The 20,206-nt window shown below is 33.6% G+C and overlaps 12 protein-coding genes across 12 annotated transcripts; 7 read left to right on the forward strand and 5 right to left on the reverse strand.

Moving 5' to 3' along the window:
• Positions 1 to 2,683: 2,683 nt before the first annotated feature.
• WICANDRAFT_57554 (phosphoglycerate mutase family protein) lies at positions 2,684 to 3,547 on the reverse strand (the record flags this gene model as incomplete). Its single annotated transcript, XM_019182806.1, has 1 exon — positions 2,684 to 3,547. The coding sequence occupies one exon, from the start codon at positions 3,545 to 3,547 to the stop codon at positions 2,723 to 2,725; it is 825 nt and encodes a 274-aa protein (XP_019036547.1). The 3' UTR covers positions 2,684 to 2,722.
• A 260-nt stretch (positions 3,548 to 3,807) lies between these two features.
• Positions 3,808 to 5,331, forward strand: WICANDRAFT_70468 (Zn(II)2Cys6 transcription factor; the record flags this gene model as incomplete). Its single annotated transcript, XM_019184207.1, has 1 exon — positions 3,808 to 5,331. The coding sequence occupies one exon, from the start codon at positions 3,808 to 3,810 to the stop codon at positions 5,329 to 5,331; it is 1,524 nt and encodes a 507-aa protein (XP_019036548.1).
• Positions 5,332 to 5,640: 309 nt separating this feature from the next.
• On the forward strand, positions 5,641 to 7,161 carry AMF1 (Amf1p; the record flags this gene model as incomplete). The annotated part of the gene is made up of 1 exon (XM_019182807.1): positions 5,641 to 7,161. The coding sequence occupies one exon, from the start codon at positions 5,641 to 5,643 to the stop codon at positions 7,129 to 7,131; it is 1,491 nt and encodes a 496-aa protein (XP_019036549.1). The 3' UTR covers positions 7,132 to 7,161.
• A 61-nt stretch (positions 7,162 to 7,222) lies between these two features.
• WICANDRAFT_64697 (uncharacterized protein) lies at positions 7,223 to 9,164 on the forward strand (the record flags this gene model as incomplete). Its single annotated transcript, XM_019183785.1, has 2 exons — positions 7,223 to 7,291; positions 7,344 to 9,164. The coding sequence occupies 2 exons, from the start codon at positions 7,223 to 7,225 to the stop codon at positions 9,162 to 9,164; spliced, it is 1,890 nt and encodes a 629-aa protein (XP_019036550.1).
• A 70-nt stretch (positions 9,165 to 9,234) lies between these two features.
• YAP1802 (Yap1802p) lies at positions 9,235 to 11,174 on the reverse strand (the record flags this gene model as incomplete). The annotated part of the gene is made up of 3 exons (XM_019185109.1): positions 9,235 to 11,010; positions 11,068 to 11,085; positions 11,148 to 11,174. The coding sequence occupies 3 exons, from the start codon at positions 11,172 to 11,174 to the stop codon at positions 9,235 to 9,237; spliced, it is 1,821 nt and encodes a 606-aa protein (XP_019036551.1).
• A 211-nt stretch (positions 11,175 to 11,385) lies between these two features.
• PPR1 (Ppr1p) lies at positions 11,386 to 13,671 on the forward strand (the record flags this gene model as incomplete). Its single annotated transcript, XM_019185110.1, has 1 exon — positions 11,386 to 13,671. The coding sequence occupies one exon, from the start codon at positions 11,386 to 11,388 to the stop codon at positions 13,669 to 13,671; it is 2,286 nt and encodes a 761-aa protein (XP_019036552.1).
• A 467-nt stretch (positions 13,672 to 14,138) lies between these two features.
• WICANDRAFT_20540 (uncharacterized protein) lies at positions 14,139 to 15,140 on the forward strand (the record flags this gene model as incomplete). Its single annotated transcript, XM_019180877.1, has 1 exon — positions 14,139 to 15,140. A coding segment is annotated over one exon (1,002 nt), but the record flags the coding sequence as incomplete, so codon positions are not given.
• A 273-nt stretch (positions 15,141 to 15,413) lies between these two features.
• On the reverse strand, positions 15,414 to 15,875 carry RLP24 (ATPase-activating ribosome biosynthesis protein; the record flags this gene model as incomplete). The annotated part of the gene is made up of 1 exon (XM_019180867.1): positions 15,414 to 15,875. A coding segment is annotated over one exon (462 nt), but the record flags the coding sequence as incomplete, so codon positions are not given.
• Positions 15,876 to 16,134: 259 nt separating this feature from the next.
• Positions 16,135 to 16,620, forward strand: PAM18 (Pam18p; the record flags this gene model as incomplete). Its single annotated transcript, XM_019182317.1, has 1 exon — positions 16,135 to 16,620. One exon carries the CDS (start codon positions 16,135 to 16,137, stop codon positions 16,618 to 16,620), a length of 486 nt encoding a protein of 161 aa, XP_019036555.1.
• Positions 16,621 to 16,643: 23 nt separating this feature from the next.
• RBG2 (Rbg2p) lies at positions 16,644 to 17,800 on the reverse strand (the record flags this gene model as incomplete). Its single annotated transcript, XM_019183786.1, has 2 exons — positions 16,644 to 17,736; positions 17,790 to 17,800. The coding sequence occupies 2 exons, from the start codon at positions 17,798 to 17,800 to the stop codon at positions 16,644 to 16,646; spliced, it is 1,104 nt and encodes a 367-aa protein (XP_019036556.1).
• Positions 17,801 to 17,991: 191 nt separating this feature from the next.
• CCT3 (chaperonin-containing T-complex subunit CCT3) lies at positions 17,992 to 19,628 on the forward strand (the record flags this gene model as incomplete). Its single annotated transcript, XM_019182326.1, has 2 exons — positions 17,992 to 18,016; positions 18,067 to 19,628. The coding sequence occupies 2 exons, from the start codon at positions 17,992 to 17,994 to the stop codon at positions 19,626 to 19,628; spliced, it is 1,587 nt and encodes a 528-aa protein (XP_019036557.1).
• An 8-nt stretch (positions 19,629 to 19,636) lies between these two features.
• Positions 19,637 to 20,056, reverse strand: RPC17 (DNA-directed RNA polymerase III subunit RPC17; the record flags this gene model as incomplete). The annotated part of the gene is made up of 1 exon (XM_019182270.1): positions 19,637 to 20,056. A coding segment is annotated over one exon (420 nt), but the record flags the coding sequence as incomplete, so codon positions are not given.
• Positions 20,057 to 20,206: the final 150 nt, after the last annotated feature.

The following is a 20,206-nucleotide window of genomic DNA, read 5'->3' on the forward strand; positions in this document are numbered from 1 at the left end:
AAATCTGAAACTTTTTTGTCAGCAATATTATTGATTTCTCAAGATCTACCAAGAAATCCTGAAACATTACACCGTGGCGCTATGGTACCTTGGGTGCGCTATCCATTGGTACTGCTACTCTTTTGAAATTCCGAAATTCATATTTTTGACCTATTGTTGTCGTCGGTGATTACCCCAGATTTTAAGTATCATCAAGTACCTACCTCAACAGAACAGCTCAAAATCCCTGATTAGGGGCGCTTGTATCTTCTCAATTCTCTCTATCAATCCCATCAAATAACTAAGAATCTACCGCTGTTGAAATCTTGATATCCCGGGATGAACTGCCTATAATGTTGACCTTAACTATGGACATCACCAAAACCACGATTCCCACCAAACTACCGAGAAATGAAAACCTGTTTCACCTGGAGCCCATACAATCGTATCTTGGCTATCCATGGGTACCTTTACTTTAGCAAAATCGGAATTTCATTTTTCACTATATTAATCTTGCTCGGTGAGACCCTGAAAATCATGAAACCTGGGATAATTTGATCGAATCTAAACATTATGAAGCCAAAACAAGTGCAATGGGATTGGGACATGTTACTTTAAAAGATCCATTAAATAACTAAGTGTTCTGGTTTTTTCAAGTTTCTGTATTCGGGGTTATATCCCTCTAAGACTCCACAAAATATACCAACTTCACCAATTTAAATGCAGCTACTCCCAAACTTTAGCATTCATCTTCCCCAACATCACTTATGATATAAAGCCCTTTACTTTCACCAAAATCCATCATATAAGAAAAAGTTAATTTTTGACACAAAATTCCAAATTCCTTAACTATGGGGACCAACTTTAACCCGGAATATCTCTACAACCACAATGATCCAGAGCAAATCGAGTGACATGCTTATGAAATAGAGTAGGCTTAATAATATGACAGTTCAAACTAGAATTCAAATATTGTGGTTTCATAACTATACCCTGTTTAATACCCGAAGATGATCTCGGGACCCATATAACCCACCACCAACAACCCAATTGAGAAGATATAACCACCAACACTTGCATGTAATAATGTGGCTTATCTAGCATCCTATTTACCATATCCATACTCCAACTTCTTTAAATCAATTATACTTTCTATAATATAACCATAATTGTGTCCCTTACCAGGCCCTATAACTTCAACCAACAATAACATCACAACCAAATAACAAACTAGTAAATTAAAATAGCTCTATCCACTTAAAATAAGCCATAGAATATCCCTATATTGTTATTTCATAGTTTCAAGAAATTTAATAATTACAGTATTCCAATATTATAAATATTCAAGTTATAAAAAAAAATATAAGGTCAATAAAAATCTAAAGATTAAAAAAATAATAAAAACATAAAAACACAAGATATCAGTATAATAATTATACCCCGGGAAAGGGCCTTTTCTGGTGATTCTACAACAGTTTTTATCATTAACAAAACCCTTATATTGATGGAAATAAAGCACAACACTTGCTCTCCAAAGCCTATCCTACCACCTATAAGCGTCACACCTGCAAGTGTACCACAACACATAAAGCGTATAACCACACGTCAATACCGTCACACCTACGGTAGTACCCTCCCACCTATACCGTGACACGCACATTAACAAAATCCACTAATAATAATAATATAATAATAACAAAATCCACTAATAATAAATAATAGAGAAAACGTTCTGGTGTCAGGGTGTTAACAAAAAGTGTGTGTGAAGGAACCTTGACTTTCTGGCCGCGTCGTTTTATAATTCGAAGAGAAACCAACTTCCATTAACAAAATTGAATTACACGTAAGAGCATAACTACTGTTAAACCCTCTGATTCTTTGGAGTTATTACTACTAAAACGATGATAATGTTGAATGCAGAAGCAAGTTCTATCATCATGATTCATTGACCTGTGAAAGTTACAGGTATCGTGATTTAATAGGGAAAAATGAAAGAGGTCAAACCACTTTCAATGCCACGCTGAAAGGATGGAAGGTGCTTGTAACCATCCGACCTGATTCCCCTTTTATCCAACCAAACTCTTAATTTTGGTACTGCTTCAACTGCTCACCAGCTCATTTAAGATGAAAAATATTCAGCTTTCAATTTTTATTTGGTAAAGATTTTGGCTAATCAACTAGGAGCCAATTCATCTTCCAGACCGTCAAAAATTGTAGCTTTTAGTATCTCTAAACTGTTTGTTAATTAATAATTGTGCTTGATTCATCGGCAATTTTAGATCGTTAGCATCTAAGACTTTCCACAATTGGGATTAACATTCTGAACAAAGTGAATATTTCACCAGCATTTAGACAACTAGTGGTATAATAACTTTTGATTCAGCCCCTGCTAAATCAGACGTTGTTAGCCAACAATTGACAAGACTTGATTCTTGAAATGTAATCAATAACACTAGTCTCTCACATTATCATCTTTTGTAAGACTTTTAATACCACAAAGTATATTATAATACATAACTACATCTCTTCAACAATTAATAGTGGTCATGACGACGTTTTGAATAAGAATAACTAGGAAACAAATAGTAAAAAGCTAAAAAAAGACAAAATACAAGCTTCTCAGATGAACCAACAAGTTTCAAATGAACTATTAGTATACGAAAGAAGCCTTTTTAGTCAATTTCATTGCAGAACTAGCATAGCCGATAGAGTCCTAAAACAATTGATCCTTAAGTTCAAACATCTAGTTGTGACTTTTCCGCCCTTTTACAACAACTGGGATCAATTCACCTGGCTGTAAAGAGTGCTTTGGATGGCCAATGACTTTCAATATCTGTTTGATAGTTCCAGAGTGGCTAGTTACACTAATAATATGTTCATCTCTAATGAATAGTGATTGTATCCACTCTTTAGCTCTTTTTCTAACATGTTTTTTTGATTCTTGTTCATCCGGTTTCCATAATTCATCATCTTGAGCAAACCCCTTTTCAAATTCACAAACATTACAGTAATCACTTATCCAAGTCTTATTATGACGCTCCTCTGGTGTTTCAATTCCATATCTTTCTCTTAAATTTTCAACAACTATGGCACTTCCATTTTCAACACCCCATGTAATATGGTAAGTGTGTAAAGTTCTTCTCAATGGAGATGTATAAAATACTTGAGGATACGGTGCTCCATTATTTAACTCATTAATCCAATAATCATGGACTTTAGAAATTTGACTTTCACCAGTTGGAGTCAAATCATCATCAAATAAGGTATAATTCTTGTAAGTATCTTGTCTTGAAATTTCATACCAATTAGGTAAAGACCCCAGCACATTATGCCATGCTTCACCATGGCGTGCCAAAAAGATCAATTTGTATCTTGTATCATCTGATTTATCATTCAAGTCTTGAATATCTTGTAAAAAAGAACTCCATGAGTGTTCCGATTTTAGACCAAAATTTGGCAAATCAGTGGTGACTGAAGAGCTATTGGAGTATTGAGTGAAATAATCTAACGCTTGGAAATCCTGAGCAGCAAAAGTCAGTGAGTATTTGAGCAGCTTTGGGATATACATGTTTTGATGATGGGATGAAACGTTCGACAATTGGATTGTGGAAATCTTAACGGGTATTTATAGGCATAACCACCTCAGTAGATTTGCGAGCCGGAGAGCACATGGGGGATACAACCTTCACAACAAGAATGAAAGAAAAAAGGTTCTTTGGATACATTTAGGTGTTAATAGTTATGTGTTGTTCAAAAGACCAAAAAGAAAAATCAAAAATTCGAAAAATGCAAAAAGGCAACCCAAAACCATAACAAATGGTTACAGCCATGGGAATCAAAAAACAAACAAGCAAGCACTCACGATCTAGAAATGGATGCTTGGAGTGTCGAAAGAGCAGAAAGGCATGTGATGAAAAGAAACCAACCTGTTCAAGATGTCAAAGGCAAAATGTCAAATGTTTATATCAACTTTCATTAAGATTCAAAGATGATCTAGAGTTAAAAGGTGCCGTTTTTGGAAGAGAAGGTGTTTGGTCCAAAAACAAATCTCTTGCTAAAAAGACAAACGATCTGAGTGATATTGCAGCTGGTCATAAGCATTTGCACCATTATGTTTATCCTGGAAGGCTATATTTTATCAATGTCACTTCAGATAATCTTATTTCATCACCCAGATTGCTAGGGTCAATCTATCCAAAGGGTAATCCTTTATTTATAGATGCTGATGGTAGCTCAAACTTTGCTCTATCATTTTATATTCAACGTGTTTCACCAATTTTCAACCCTATAAAATCACTTAATGCTAATGGTCTAGATTTTAGTACATTGATTCAATTTTCACATAATGGGGCTAATCATGTGTTGACGATGTTGCTGGCAATTGGATCATCATATCTAATACGACAGGATAACGATTACTGGAGAAGGAAAGCGGTATATTACAAGCAATTAGCAATGCAGGAGATTAAAGAAAGGTTGAAATGTTGCACATCTGATGTTATGAATTATGAATTACTGTTGTCATCTTTACTTTTGTGTCTTTATGATTTGGCAAATGATTGTAATGATGATTGGGATAAACATATAATAATGGCTAAATGGCTGCTAAATCATTTCAGTTTCAGTTCTGAAAATGATGTTGAATTCAAAATCTTACAGTTCACTAGTGATTTTTTTGGTTATCAAGAAGCAATGGGGAGAACTGCATGTCGAAAGTTGAGTGTTTTCAACTCTGAAGATTGGGAACAAGATAGTTCGTTAATCTCATGGATGGGTTGTAATAGGAAACTGATTAGCACCATTTCAGATATCACAGATTTGTCATATGAAAGAACCTCAATGAATCCTCAAGATTTTCATATTTTGACTGATAGGATTGAAAATTCGCTAGATGAACAATTATTAACATCTCAGATTTCAAACGATGAAACAAGTTGCTTTTTATTAGGTTGTGAGTGTAAGAAACTTGCAACAAAAATTTATTTACATTGTTCTTTGCTGAACAAGACACCCAAAGATCACATGATTGTTGAACTTGTATCGAACCTGGCAAATTTTTTGGAATTTATCATAATTGAAAATAATTTCTGTTGGTCTTTTTTAATATGGCCCACTTTCATCATGGCTACTCAAATTGATTCCTTAAGCTCAAATTGTGAAGAGCTGAGAGCGTTAACACTTGACCTTTTCAATTACCTTGAATTCAATTCATTGGGGAATGTTAATAAATCAAGAGAGATTATCTTGAATATATGGAACAAGAGAGATTTGGATGCTCCCGTTTCAAAGGAATATGAAAATGATTGGGATATTTACGTTGCCGATAAAGATCTAAATATATCATTAGCTTAATGTGCTTTATGAAATTTCAAATAGTAGCAACGTCAGTCATGATAGATAACCCAACGATACTCCTCCAGCTGTACCTCTAGACTCTAATATGCACTCTTGATTAATTGTATTTGCTCAATAGCGGATATGTCTTCCAAAACTAGAGGTTAAATCCTCGTTATTTACGCGTAAAAAAAATCTGTCATAAAAAAAATTTATTTAACCGGGAACGCGCACCATTACTAATGTTTACGAAGCATTTCCCATATAAGCCCATGAGAATCGTACCTCATCGCATCTCATCTCTGAGATCAATCATCACCAGAAACTATGAGTGAAAGCTTCACACTCGATACTGAAAAGGTCGATCCTCCAAAAGTTGATGCTCCATCCCCATCTCCTTCATTCAATGAAATATCAACACCCAGATTGATAATTTTTGTCATGTTGATGGCCATCTCTCAAATATTTACACAGGCAGCGTTAGCTCAAACAGTGGTACCTCTCAAATTCGTTTCCAAATCTTTTGATGTTGAAAGCTCAGGTGAACTCAGCTGGTTTACAGCTTCTTATTCTTTAACGGTTGGTACTTTTATTCTTATAGCTGGTCAATTGGGTGATTTGTTTGGTTACAAAAAATTATATCTTATTGGTTACACAATATTTGGCTTGTTTAGCTTAATCTGTGGATTTGCAACTTTTAGTCACAGTGCTATCTTCTTTGATGTTATGAGAGCACTACAAGGACTTGGTTTAGCGATTGCTGTTCCAAACTCTTTAGGATTGATTGGAGGTTATTTCCCTCATGGATCTCATTCTAAAAACATTGCACTATCGTTATTTGGCGGTGTTGCTCCAATGGGGTTCTTAATTGGTGCTGTATTTTCAAGTTTGATAGCTCAGTTTTCCTGGTGGCCCTGGTATTTTTGGATAACTGGTATTGCAAGTTGTATTGTTTTGATTCTTGGATACATATTTATCCCAAAGGGTATTCGTGGCCAAGATGATAAAGGTTCTTGGAAAGATTTTGACTACTTTGGATCACTGTTTGGAGTTACTGGGCTAGTCTTATTCAATTTCGCATGGAATCAAGGTCCTGTTGTTGGCTGGGAAACACCATATGTCTATATTCTTTTAATCATTGGTATACTGGCAATAGTTGGGTTTTTCTATGTTGAGCTTAAAGTATCCAAAAGGCCATTAGTACCACGAGAAGTGTTAACTGGAGATACTGGGTTTGTTCTTGCTTGCATCATTTCAGGTTGGAGTTGTTTTGGTATTTGGATTTATTATCAGTTTCAATTTAGTGAATTTATTTTACATCAATCTCCATTGTTAAGCACAGCTCAAATGGTCCCAACAATGTTTGCAGGTTTGATTGCAGGAATATCAACAACTTATATGCTAAAGTATCTTTCAACAAGTGTTGTTATGACTATTTCTCTTTGTTGTTTTTTGATAGGAAGTTGTTTAATGGGTACGAGACCTGTAACTCAAATGTATTGGGCACAAAAATTTCCATCAGCCATTTTAACACCATTTGGTATGGATATAAGTTTCCCAGCAGCTACTATTGTCTTGAGTCACCATTTGAAAAAAGAACACCAGGGTGTTGCAGCTTCTGTTGTTGCAACTTGTGTTAACTACTCTATTTCAATCGGTCTAGGGATTGCTGGTACTGTACAGAGATATGTAGATCCACAAGATCTCAAAACACTAGAGGGTATGAGAGCTGCATTTTACACTGGGATTGGTCTTGCAGGACTCGGTGTTGTTGTTGGTTTAGCATTTATCATTAAACAGAGAGCATTAACAGTATAGAGAATAGAGATTATGTAATACAGATGTATAACTTTTGTTTTTTTTTTTACCGGCCGAATAGTATCCTAACATCAACTGTATCAAACACTTCATGGCTACTGGAATCAAAAGAAGAAGAGTGATTCACTCGTGTACTCACTGTCGTGAGAAGAAGCTGAAGGTATGTTCCAACAAGCAGCCAAGTTGATCTTTTTTCTAACATCCGATTTGAGTGTGATAAAATCAAACCAACATGCGGGACCTGTACAAAGGCAAACATCAAATGTGAATACACTGGTTTAGATTTGGTTGAATCAACTCTACAACAGCAAATATCTGAAGACCAAATTGATTTCCATAGATATGGGAAAATACTTTTGAAAGATGGACCATTATCATTTTTTACTATAGTATCATTAGACCCATTCGTGAAGTGTGTGTTGCACGTTGTAAAGGATAATAAAAGATTACCAATGAAAATTCGTGATGAGTTGGATAGAGGGAAAAGAAAGAAAAGTTTGATTCCATCAAATGAACTGTTTGAATCAATTAAACCTTTAATTTCAAATACTTTTGTTGTTTGGTCTTTAGTGGATCATTTTTTTGAATCCGAACTTTTCAATACTTGTTCATTTTTTCAAAGAGATGATTTTAACAAAAATTTAATCAATTTCATTGGCCCTAAATCATACCCAGCGGTTAGAAGTAGAATTGATGGTCCATATGACTTCATATTTATTGGAACTCTACTTGTGATTTTGAGGATTTCTTCGTGGTCATTTTATAATGCAGGTTATGAAGCTGAATTCATGCCCTTTACTGTGGAATCTATTGATTTAGCTAAACAATGTTATGAAGAGGTTAGATATTCTTATCATCATTACAGAACTCAACTATTACAGTTTATTTTGATTTTGGATTTTTATCGAACTAATTGTGCAGAAGATCTTGATTATGTTGAGGGATTTGAAAATTCAGCCAATTATATTTTAGCTCAAAGATTGGCTATAAATTTAGGCTTAAACTTTGAAACCAATGACGAACATTTGAAGAGATTATGGTATCATCTAGTTGAACTTGATACTAATCAATTTTTAAAAGATGGGAATTGTTCATTCCTTATTGATGACAAGAGTTATAGTACTCCGTTCCCACAAGAGCCAAATGATGCCACTATTTACATAAGGGAAAGATTTAAAGTTCGTGAATTAATCAAACCTCTTGCTATGATGATTACTGATGTCGGGTTAAAGCCTTCAATAAAAGAATTAAATTTGGGGTTGGAAAAACTAGAACAATATCTAATAGATCTAGATTTGAATTTCATTTTGACATTACCAAATAAAGTTGAAAAATGTGCAAAATTCTTAAATTTCCTGGACATTAGCTCTTTGGTTTATATGGTTTTGTATCACATCTTTTTACACTACACAGGTATTGATACTCAAAAGGCATTTGAAACTTTAGCAAGACTTTTAAGTATATCTAATCCCGTTTTACATGTGACTCATTTCTTGGATTCAACAAAGGACCATTTTTACAATCTACAACAACAATTTGGACCATCATTTTTAATTATACCCAAGATTTTAATTACATTGCACAAGTTTTTGCAATTACAAATATCATTGATTGGGAGAACTAATTACATTTTACCAAAGGCCAAGATTGATGTTTCATTTGAAGAAATTAAAAGAATCTCTTTTCAAAATTCAAGAGTTATCATTGCAAACTTTGGAAGAATCTCTGACAAGTATTTTTATGCCAAAAGAATGAATATGATTCAAACAGTTTTATTTGTCAACACTTTTGGCACAACATCTGAGTCACCAGTTGCTCCAAATTATATAAAGTTATTGGATAATGAACCAAGAGTTGTTTCCTCCAAAGTTTTGACGGAGTTGGTTGAATTAAATTTACAAGCTCAAGCATCAGCCAGTGCTGATCAAGGGTTGGTTGACTTTCCTGAAAATGATCTATTAGATGTGATGTTGGATCAAGAATCAATTGAACAATTGGAACAAATGCTTAATGCGCAATCTTTTTTATACTAATAATACAAAAACTAATTATCTAATGAAAACAATATTATACTGTACAAATTTTAAAACTTTTATTCTAACATCAAATCAAACTTGGACCTTCATATTGTTGAAAACTAAATTGGTTTCCAGTTGGGTGTTGTTGAAATGCATTTTGTTGTTGTTGTTGCTGTTGTTGCTGTTGTTGTTGTTGGTTCAAGGCCATTTGTTGTTGAAGTTCCCATCCAGCTTGTTGTTGAAGAAGATTTGTATGTTGTTGTTGAATGGTTTGTGGGAAAACAGGTATTGTTGTTAAATTTTCATAACCTCCAAAAGTTGCTTGTGGTTTCAAAGGATTACCACCATTGACAGATATTCTATTTGAAGTGTATGTTTTTTGAAATGGATTTGTGCCCGTAGATTGATGTGTAAGTGAAGTGGTGATTGGTTTTGAAAATGGGTTTGAACTAGTTTGTTGAGGTTGGATCGAATTATTACTGTTTTCCGATATTGAAGTTAACCTGGATTTATAGTCAATTGCAAATGGATTGTTGCCGGTCTTTGATGATTCTAATGGTTTTGGTGGATTGTTATTGGCTGTGGTAAATGGATTACCAGTGGATTGTTGTGTCAACTGTGGTTGAATTTGAGGTTGCTGTTGGTAACCACCAAACCCAGTGAAATTAGGTACAAATTGTTGTTGTTGTTGATTTCCTGGATAGTTGAATGTTTGAACTTGCTGAACAGGTAATGGCATTGTTTGGGCTTGTTGTAAACCAGTTTGTTGAGGCTGGAATTGTGGTTGGAACCCTGTTTGCTGTTGTTGAAATCCTGTTTGTTGTGGTTGAAATTGTTGTGGTGCTTGTGATGTAGTTTGAGGAGCTTGAAATTGAAGAAATGGATTTGAAGTTGGTTGTTGAACTAACGGTTGTTGTTGTTGTTGTTGTTGTTGTCCGTTCAAATTAACCTGTTGTAATCCAATTTGATTTGACCATGGATTATAATTCGATCCAGTAGCTGATTGTTCAATTTTCTTTGGTGCTGGTGTAGCTCTTTTCGAATCTGGGTTTGAATTTTTCAATTCCCTTTCAGCAAGGTACTGTTTCCTGTTGACTTCAAAATTTTCATCATGCAAGTATTCTTCTAAACTATTTGCCAATGCAGTTGGTGCATGTCTTATAGTTGGGACGTGTAGCTTGGTTGCATATTCCAGATGTTTAGCTATTCTTAAATAGTTGACAACATCTTTTGTTAAATCAACAAAATCTTTATAAATAATCAGAGCCCGTTCGGCATCATATTTAGACATTTCGAAATAATGTTCCAAAATATTTATCACACCTTCATTTAAAGATTGATAAAGACGTAGTAAATCATTAACAAGCATTCTAAAACATGTTAGAACAACATCATTATTTATGTCAGCTTCACTAAATTTGCAATTGACCAATGCTCTAATTTGTTTTTCAACACTTTCAACTTCACGTAACAACCCTTTATCTATACTCAAGTTCCTTAGTCTACCACCATCATTCTTTGTTTGTTCATCTTTAACGTAATCAATCCCCACGTTACCATATTGTTTTGATTTAACAGCAAGGTATTTTGCATATCTCAACAATTGTTTTGAATCTGGAGACCCAATCTGCTTGATCTGGTTCAAATCAAAGAAATGTAAATGAGTCGCCAGATATTTTAGCGTTATGTCTCCATCACCTTCTCTTATCATGATATGAATCACCAACAATGCCTTGTAAACAATTGACCAAGCGGTATCACCCAATCTTGACTGAAGAGCAACCATAACCGACTTGAATTCACTTCTGTCTGTAGTTGCCATAAGAATTGGCTCGATATACTTTGGCTTTGGAGCAGCCACCTAATAGTTTGTTAGTACTATTCTTTTTGACCTTGATAGGGGTTAATGAAAACGTACCTTAATCTTGGTGGCTCCCTAAAGAAAAAACGATGTTAGTGGACTCAATTATTTGACCTTAATATCGGTGCCATGCTTACCTTTACGAGCTTCTCATACGTAGTCATTTGCCCGTTTATTGAGTTTGTTTTGGTTGGGATTGGTGATAATATCATCATCATGGCCTTCAAATATTCAGCCTTTTTTTTTCTTCCGAGCCAAACGGGTGTTCCCAAAACGGAAGCGGTTAGGCAGCGTTGGGTGGCGTCGAGATAAACAAAAAACTCAAGTGTAAATAAAAGGATACACAGGTTACAACCGGTACTACCCAATAAAACAATGGCTGGAGCTAAGAAGAGAAAGCAACAGGCTGAAGAGGATCATGTGGCTCCCGAGGGAAAGAGACAGGCAAGTGAAGAAGGTGGTAGACCATCTTCTACAATCATCGGTATCTCTAGATCTATAGCGGCCTGCCAAAGGTGTCGTCAGAAAAAGACCAAATGTGATCAGAAATTCCCAAGCTGTGCTAAATGTGAAAAAGCTGGTGTGCCCTGTGTTGGATTGGACCCTGCTACGGGGAGACAAGTACCAAGATCATATGTCATATATCTTGAGGATAAAGTCAACAATTTGGAAGCTCTGCTGAAACAACATGGAATAGATCCCACACCTGGAATATCAAATCATTCATCCCCAGCAAGCTTAGCCCGTACACCAACATCAACATCACAGGCTGCTGTCAATGCTAAATCAATCAAGATGGAAAAAGATGATGGATCAATTCAATCTAGTATGGATCTTGCAGTACCTTCAACAAGTGACAATGGATTATCATTTTATATCGGTGATTCTTCAGGTATATCATTTGCTAAACTGTTGTTCACTGCAGTCAATTTCAATCCAGGAACTATCAATGAGAATAACTCTATTACAACTAGAGGTCCAGCTGAAGAACCAAGTCAAAGTTCAATAACAGGATTTCCTATAAAACCAACAGCTGAGTTTTTCCTTAAAACTTTTTTTGAACAATCAAATTCTCAATTACCCATTCTACATAGAGAACATTTCATTGATAATTATTTTAAACCTGTTTATGGCAATTTATCTTCGAATATAACGTTGGCTTCAAATTACACAAAAATGAACCTTGATACATCACCAATTGAAGAACACAATACTTGGTTTTATATTCACAACACCACCAATCCTGAAACTACCCCTTCAGAGTTTCATAAACCATTGTTTTTCTTGAATATGATTTTTGCTATTGCCTCGTCTGTGAATTTGTTACAATATAATGCGAAAATATCAAACTCATACAAATTAGAAGCAATGAAGTATATCGATTCAATTTATACTTCTCCAGATAGATTGGAATGTCTACAAGGATTGTTATTATTGACTTTGTATTCTATAATGAGACCTTCAACACCTGGTGTTTGGTATGTTTTAGGGACAACTTTAAGACTTTGTGTTGATTTAGGACTTCATACAGAAAAATTAAACAATCAATTTACTCCATTTGTTAAAGATTTAAGAAGAAGATTGTTTTGGTGTGCATATTCATTAGATCGTCAAATATGTGTCTATTTAGGAAGACCTTTTGGTATACCTGAGGAAAGTATATCAACTAAATTCCCAGTGGAATTAGATGATTGTTTAATAAACCCCAATGAAGAACATGATTTCACAAATACGTCAAATTCATTACCAACTTATAAAATCATTTCTACAAATTTTTTCAGAATACGGAGATTACAAGCTGAAGTTTTACAAGTGTTATATTTTACGTCATCTCTTTTACCAAGATTTTATACAAATTTAAATGATTGGAAATCTAACATTGATAATAGGTTAGAAAATTGGTTCAAAACAATTCCTCTCAAAACTTCAAGAAAATCAAACTGTGATTTTAATTTTGAATTTTTCAAATTAAATTATTATCATACAAAACTTTTACTCTTTGGTATAACTCCAAAAAATAATAAGGTTGATAATAAAGCTATCAAGATCATATTTGAATCTTCAAAGGGAATGATTATGTGCTATGCAGAATTTTTCAAATCGAAAACAATTAATTACACTTGGGCTGCAGTACATAATTTATTTATGGCTGGTACATCATTTTTTTATTCAATTTTCCATTCAAATGAAAAATTAATTGAGTTTCAAGAATTTGAAGAAACAATTGGTATTGTTACAAAGATTTTAAACTCCTTAACTGAAAGTTGTGATGCTGCTTCTCCATGTGTTGAAATATTCGAAATTTTATCATTGGCAATGATTAAATTAAAATTTGAAAACACTTCAAGTGATGATCAATCTTCTTCAAAGCAATTTGAAGATATAGATAGATTTTTCGATCAATTGAATAAAATAACGGATCCAAACAATAACGATTCACACGTTTTCAAAGATTTCCAATATTCTTCAGTTTTTGATGATACAACACCAGAAGATTATTATGATAATCAAAATTTCCAAAGTTTATCAACACCTCCCACAACAACATTTGCAGAAACTGCAACACAGGCTGATCATGAACAGCAAAGAATATTTGATATGATAACTAGAGTATCTAGTGACACGATTTGGGATCAATTTTTTGGGAACAGTGGGTTTTAATAAGTATATTAAACTTGACTCATTTTTTGTAGGATATCGATATTCTCCTTTTCCGTAATAGTATCAGAATTGGGAAATTTAACATCAATAAGCATGATATTTTTACCATTGTATAAACCGTAAATATCAACTAATGTACCCATATATGCGATTTCAGGATTTGAAATTGAACGATCTTCATCTAAAGTGAGTTTGATTACTCCATTTGGATCTCTTGAGAATATATTCAAGGATTGAACTGTGATTGTTCCTTCCATTGCATTATATTCCAATACCACTCCAAACACTCGAACTTTAACCACATGGTTCTCCTTATAATGTAATTTGATTTGAGAAATGTCAGTTACTAAATGCATTGTTGACATTTACGCGTAATAGTAGAAAAGATGGCCAAAAAAAATTTCAGAAAAAAATCACAACATCAAAAAAAAATATATCCTCATCAAAACATGTTTTCCAAAAGGTTTTTCACAACTTTTAAACCTGGTGATGTTGTTTTATTACGATCAGTGGTTCGTGGTGATAAAATATGGTTATCTAAACCTTTGGAATTCGGTGGTAAGACTGATGTAAATAACGGTTCAATTAACCATGATAAATTATTCAATCTTAGGTCAAGAAGCATATTGAAATCCACAAATGGTAAATCATCATATATTGCAACATTAGCAACTACTGAGGACTACATAACTTTGGGTCAAAGAGATGCTCAACCAATCTACCCTTATGATGCAGCTGCTATAGTGACATTAGCTGATTTACATTATGATTTCCCAGAATTAACAAATGATAATCAATTGGTCGGATCACCAATACAAATCTTGGAGGCTGGTACTGGTCATGGGTCATTGGCATTAGCCATCTGTTCAAGATTACATCCAACAAATTGTTTTTTGCAAAAATTTAACGTTAGAGGTGGAATATTACATTCGATTGATTGTAATACAAATCATTCTAGAAGAGGTGAGATTACATTGGAACATTTTAAAAGAGGGATGTATAGAGATGATGTAAAGTTCCATCTTGCAGAATCACCTGTGGATTGGCTTCAAAATCATAGTGAAGGATGGAAATTGCTTGAAAAACATGATGAATCTGAAAGCTTGGAAGATAAAGAAGGATTTTTAAGTGCAGCTTTCCTAGATATGCCAGAAATTTCTTCCAATGTTTCACAAATTTCCAAAAATTTAAAACAAGATGCATCATTAGTTATCTTTTGCCCTTCAGTAACTCAAATATTGGAAGTTATTAAAACCATTAAAGATAGTGAAGGTGAAATTAAACTTTCACATATTAGAACCATTCAATTAGCACCTGGTATGGGTGGTGGATTACAAGATTGGGATGTTAGATTTACACATATCAGAGCTTCAAACGAAGAAGGAATAGTTTGTCGACCAAAAGTTGCATCAAGAGTTGTTGGAGGTGGATTCGTGGCCATTTTTAAAAAACTACCAAATGATGCTCAAATACGGACAAATAAATTTGAATGAATTCATCAAGTGTAACCCAATTTACATTATAAAACAACTAAATAAAAAGAAAACTAATTTGTAAAAACCGAAAAAATAATAATAATAATGACCTATGACCATGACAACTTAAAATACACGTTTTGAACGTTTCTTGTTTTTCAACAAAACTTTTTGTTTAACAGCTTCTTCTTCTGATTCTGATTCTGATTCTATATCCATTTCTTCATCACTTTCAACCTCTTCGGATTCTATTTCTTCATCTTCAACTCTTTGTTCTCTAGCTTCTTGTTTAGCCAATTTTCTTGCAATTTCAACTTCTCTCATCTTCAATAATTCAGGATTACTTTCAACCAGTTTCTTATCAAGAGCAATTTGTCTTTCTTTATTACCTTTCATTCTATTCTTGTAAAATGCTCTTTCACGTTTTTGTCTAATTTCTTCAACTCTAGCCATAGCTTTCAAAGTTGTGGCCACCAAATCTCTATTATAACGAACTGGAACATTTCTTCTAGCACTGAATGTTAAAGTAGAATCAACAGCCAATTCTTTACCAGCAGCTTTTCTGAAAGCTTTAGTCCATTTCAATTTTCTTGGGTTACGACGTTGTTTGAAAGCTTTATGACATTTGGAACGACAGAATCTGAATTCTTTAGCGTCATTACGCACAAACATTATACCATGACCAGGGTATACTGGAGAAGAGCAGAAATGACATGAATAGATTCTCATTTTGTCGTTACTTCTATCTCTTGTGAAATGCTAAAAAAAAAAAGTATGTGATCTCTCATATTAAAATTTTTCTAATAATTTTTTTTTTTTTCTTTTCCTCATCGCGCTCGCTCAAAACCATTTCCTGATATGGATATTGCCTATTATGGATGAGTTTCAAAAAAGTTCATCGAGAAAAAAAAGATTAATTGAAAAGTCATTGAAATATTGAGATCTATTCCATTTTCCTGGTATCTAAACCTCAACTTCTCATCGCATCATGGCTCCACAATCCATCGATATCCCTTCTCTCCCTATCCCAGGTGAGAAACAGCAACCTCCTCAACAGATAACTTTTGAACAACAACAACAACAACAAAATGAATCATCATCATCATCAACTCCACAACAAGGTACCATAGATTATTACTTTGATCAAACACTTACAACTCTTGGTAACCATCCTATCCTAACAGGTCTCGGTGGGTTTGCACTTGCATATATTGTCGCTGGTCGTTTTAAATCAAATCAACCAGGTATAAATGGTAAAGCTTTCCATAAAGGTGGATTTGGACCAAAAATGACTGCAAAAGAAGCTTTACAAATCTTGAATTTAAGAGAAACTACATTAACTAAAAAAAGATTAAAAGAAACACATAGAAAAATCATGTTGGCAAACCATCCTGATAAAGGTGGTAGTCCATATGTTGCTACAAAGATTAATGAAGCTAAAGATTTTTTGGAAAAAAGAGGTATTAAGAAATAAAACAATGTAAATAGTTAGATAGATCACTTTGCCACAATTGAAACAACATCTTCATCATCTACTGGATGATTTAATCCACATTTTTGAGGATTATGCTTCGTAGATGAACCCCATACAAATGCATACTTAAATTGATTTTTGAAATCTTTATGAATAGAATTACAAACATCTTCAATTGTACTGTTATTTCTAACCACTAGTGGATCATTAAAATTCACTGCAACCCCTCTTCTCTTTGTATATAGTTTCAATAAATCAAGTTGAAACCATATTTCTTCAATAACATCTTGTATTCCAAGATCCATTTCACAACTCATAACAACTGTATTTGGTTCTCTTGCAATTCTATCAGTTTCCTCTAATGAAACTGCATCAATCTTGTTATAAACATAAAGACATTTGATATAACTTCTATGTGAATCATTTATAATATCTATGAAATCTTCAATTGTGACATTTTCATCTCTAATCAAGACATCTGCATTATGGATTTTATAATCTCTTAAAATACCTTGAACCATTTTTTCATCAAGATTCTTAGGTGGAGAAGTATAACTAAATTTAACACCACCTGAAGGTTTTGGTTTGAAATAAATGTTTGGTTTTGGTTTATTTAATCTTATACCAACACTTTCCAGTTCTTTTTCCAAAATTTGTCTTTGTTCTGAACTTTTAGTGGCATCTAAAACCATAACAATGATATCACTAGTTTTAGCAGTTGCAACAACTTGACGACCACGACCTTTACCTTCAGATGCACCACTAATAATACCTGGTAAATCCACAATTTGAATTTCAGCACCTTGATATTCCAATACACCAGGAACAGATGTTAAAGTTGTGAAAGCATAACTTGCAACTTCTGATCTTGTTTTGGTGACTTTTGATAAAAATGAAGATTTACCCACAGATGGGAACCCAATCAATACAACTCTTGCATCACCACTTTTACTAACTTCAAAACCTTGACCTGGAGAAGAAGATGAACCTGGTGGAGGTTCTAATAATTGTTGACGATATCTTGCTAATTTACCTTTAAGTAAACCAATATGATATTCGGTGGCCTTGTTTTTCTGAGTACGAGCCAATTCCTCTTGGATTTGTTGGATTTTTTCGCTGAATTGTGTTAGTAAATTAACCTTAAGCTGAGAATAGAATCTTTCACTTACACAATACCCATTTTTCACTAATAATACACTTCAACAACCTTTAATTTTAGTTATATTATGGATCTTTTTTTTTTCTTCCATGTAAAGCACATCGCTTCAAACCGTTTTTTTTCCAACGCGAAAAAAAAAAACCATCGAAAACTTTTGAAGGCGAAATCAACGAAACAACTACCAAAACAATTTAAGCGATATCAATCCAAAAATGCAAGCACCAGTTGTGTTTATGAGTATGTTACCATTGAAATTGATACTTCTCCTAGTCATACTAACCTTTTAGACACCTCTTCTGAGAGGCAAACGGGTCGTCAAGCTCAAATATCAAATATCACAGCTGCTAAAGCAGTTTCAGATATCATTAGAACATGTCTTGGTCCAAAAGCTATGTTAAAGATGTTATTAGATCCAATGGGTGGTATTGTCTTGACTAATGATGGACATGCCATTTTAAGAGAAATTGATGTTGCCCATCCAGCTGCTAAATCAATGATTGAATTGAGTAGAACTCAAGATGAAGAAGTTGGTGATGGTACAACCACTGTTATAATATTAGCTGGTGAAATTTTAGCTCAAACATTCCCATACATTGAAAAAAACATTCATCCAGTCATTATTATCCAAGCTTTAAAACAAGCTTTAAGTGATGCCTTGGAAATTATTCATCAAGTTTCAAGACCAATTGATATTGAAAATGAACCTGCAATGATTAAATTGATTAGTGCATCAATTGGTACTAAATATATTAGTAAATGGTCAGATTTGATGTGTTCATTAGCTTTAAAAGCTGTCAAGACTGTATTAATTGATGATGGTTATGGTCATAAAGAAATTGATACTAAAAGATATGTTCGTATTGAAAAACTTCCAGGTGGTGAAATTGAGGATAGTGAAGTTTTACAAGGTGTGTTATTAAACAAAGATGTTACACATCCAAAGATGAAGAGATATATAGAAAATCCAAGAATTATATTATTGGATTGTCCTTTAGAATATAAAAAAGGTGAATCACAAACAAATATTGAAATTACTAAAGAGGAAGATTGGAGTAGAATTTTACAAATTGAAGAAGATCAAGTTAAACAATTGTGTGAAACTATTTTAAATTTCAAACCAGATTTAGTTATAACTGAAAAAGGTGTTTCAGATTTAGCACAACATTATTTATTAAAAGGTGGTGTTACTGCATTAAGAAGAGTTAAAAAATCTGATAATAACCGTATATCAAGAGCTACAGGTGCCACTATTGTTAATAGAGTTGAAGATTTACGTGAATCAGATGTTGGTACAAATTGTGGATTATTTAAAGTTGAACAAATTGGAGATGAATATTTTTCATTTTTAACAAAATGTTCAAATCCATTAGCTTGTACAGTTATGTTACGTGGTCCATCAAAAGATATTTTAAATGAAATTGAAAGAAATTTACAAGATGCAATGGCTGTTACACGTAATGTTATTTTTGAACCAAGTTTATCACCAGGTGGAGGTGCCACTGAAATGGCCGTTTCAGTTAAATTATCTGAAAAGGCTAAAACTATTGAAGGAGTTCAACAATGGCCATATCAAGCCGTTGCAGATGCTTTTGAAGTTATTCCAAGAACTCTTATACAAAATGCTGGTGGTAATCCAATCCGTATATTGTCTCAATTAAGAGCAAAACATGCTAAAGGTGATTATACATTTGGTATTGATGGTGATAAAGGTAAAGTTGTTGATATGAATTCTTATGGTATTTGGGAACCAGAAGTTATTAAACAACAAAGTATCAAGACTGCTATTGAAAGTGCATGTTTGTTGTTAAGAGTTGATGATATTGTTAGTGGTGTTCGTAAACAAGAATAATAAATATATTATTCCTCCATTTCTTGATCTTCCTCTTCCTCGTCCACCTCTTGCTGAGGGAAATGAGTTTGTACTATTTGTAAAATATCTTCGATTTCTTGTTCAGAAAATCTTTGATCACATTCTTCCACGATGGAATATAAATTAACTAATGAATAAGGTGCAGAATTTATAATTTGTAATTTTTCCACTTTTTCCAATTTATATTGGGATAAATCCTTCATTGCTTGAGTTATATTGTCGACTGTTTGTAATGCAGTTGGACTCTTGGATAGATAAGAAGTGACATCTCTTGATATACTTTCTAAATTTGGGTTATAGGCTCTTTTTTTCTTAGATTCTTTGGTATTATTGTTCCAGTTGTTTTGAGATTGGATCTCTATTAGATGTTGGTTGACTTCAAAGTTTGAGAGTAGTTTTTCTCTTTCTATTTCGATCTAGAGGTGTTAGAAGGGGTTTCACTCTATAAGTCTATAGTCACATACCTTCATCTTGAGCTCATCACCTTTCAATTACAGGTATAAATGAAAACATAAGTGAAATAAAAAAAATAAAATGTCATGTGACCCAGAGCCCCC

The sequence above is a fragment of the Wickerhamomyces anomalus genome (assembly GCF_001661255.1).
Source record: "Wickerhamomyces anomalus NRRL Y-366-8 unplaced genomic scaffold WICANscaffold_6, whole genome shotgun sequence".
In the NCBI taxonomy this organism is placed as follows: domain Eukaryota; kingdom Fungi; phylum Ascomycota; class Saccharomycetes; order Phaffomycetales; family Wickerhamomycetaceae; genus Hansenula; species Hansenula anomala.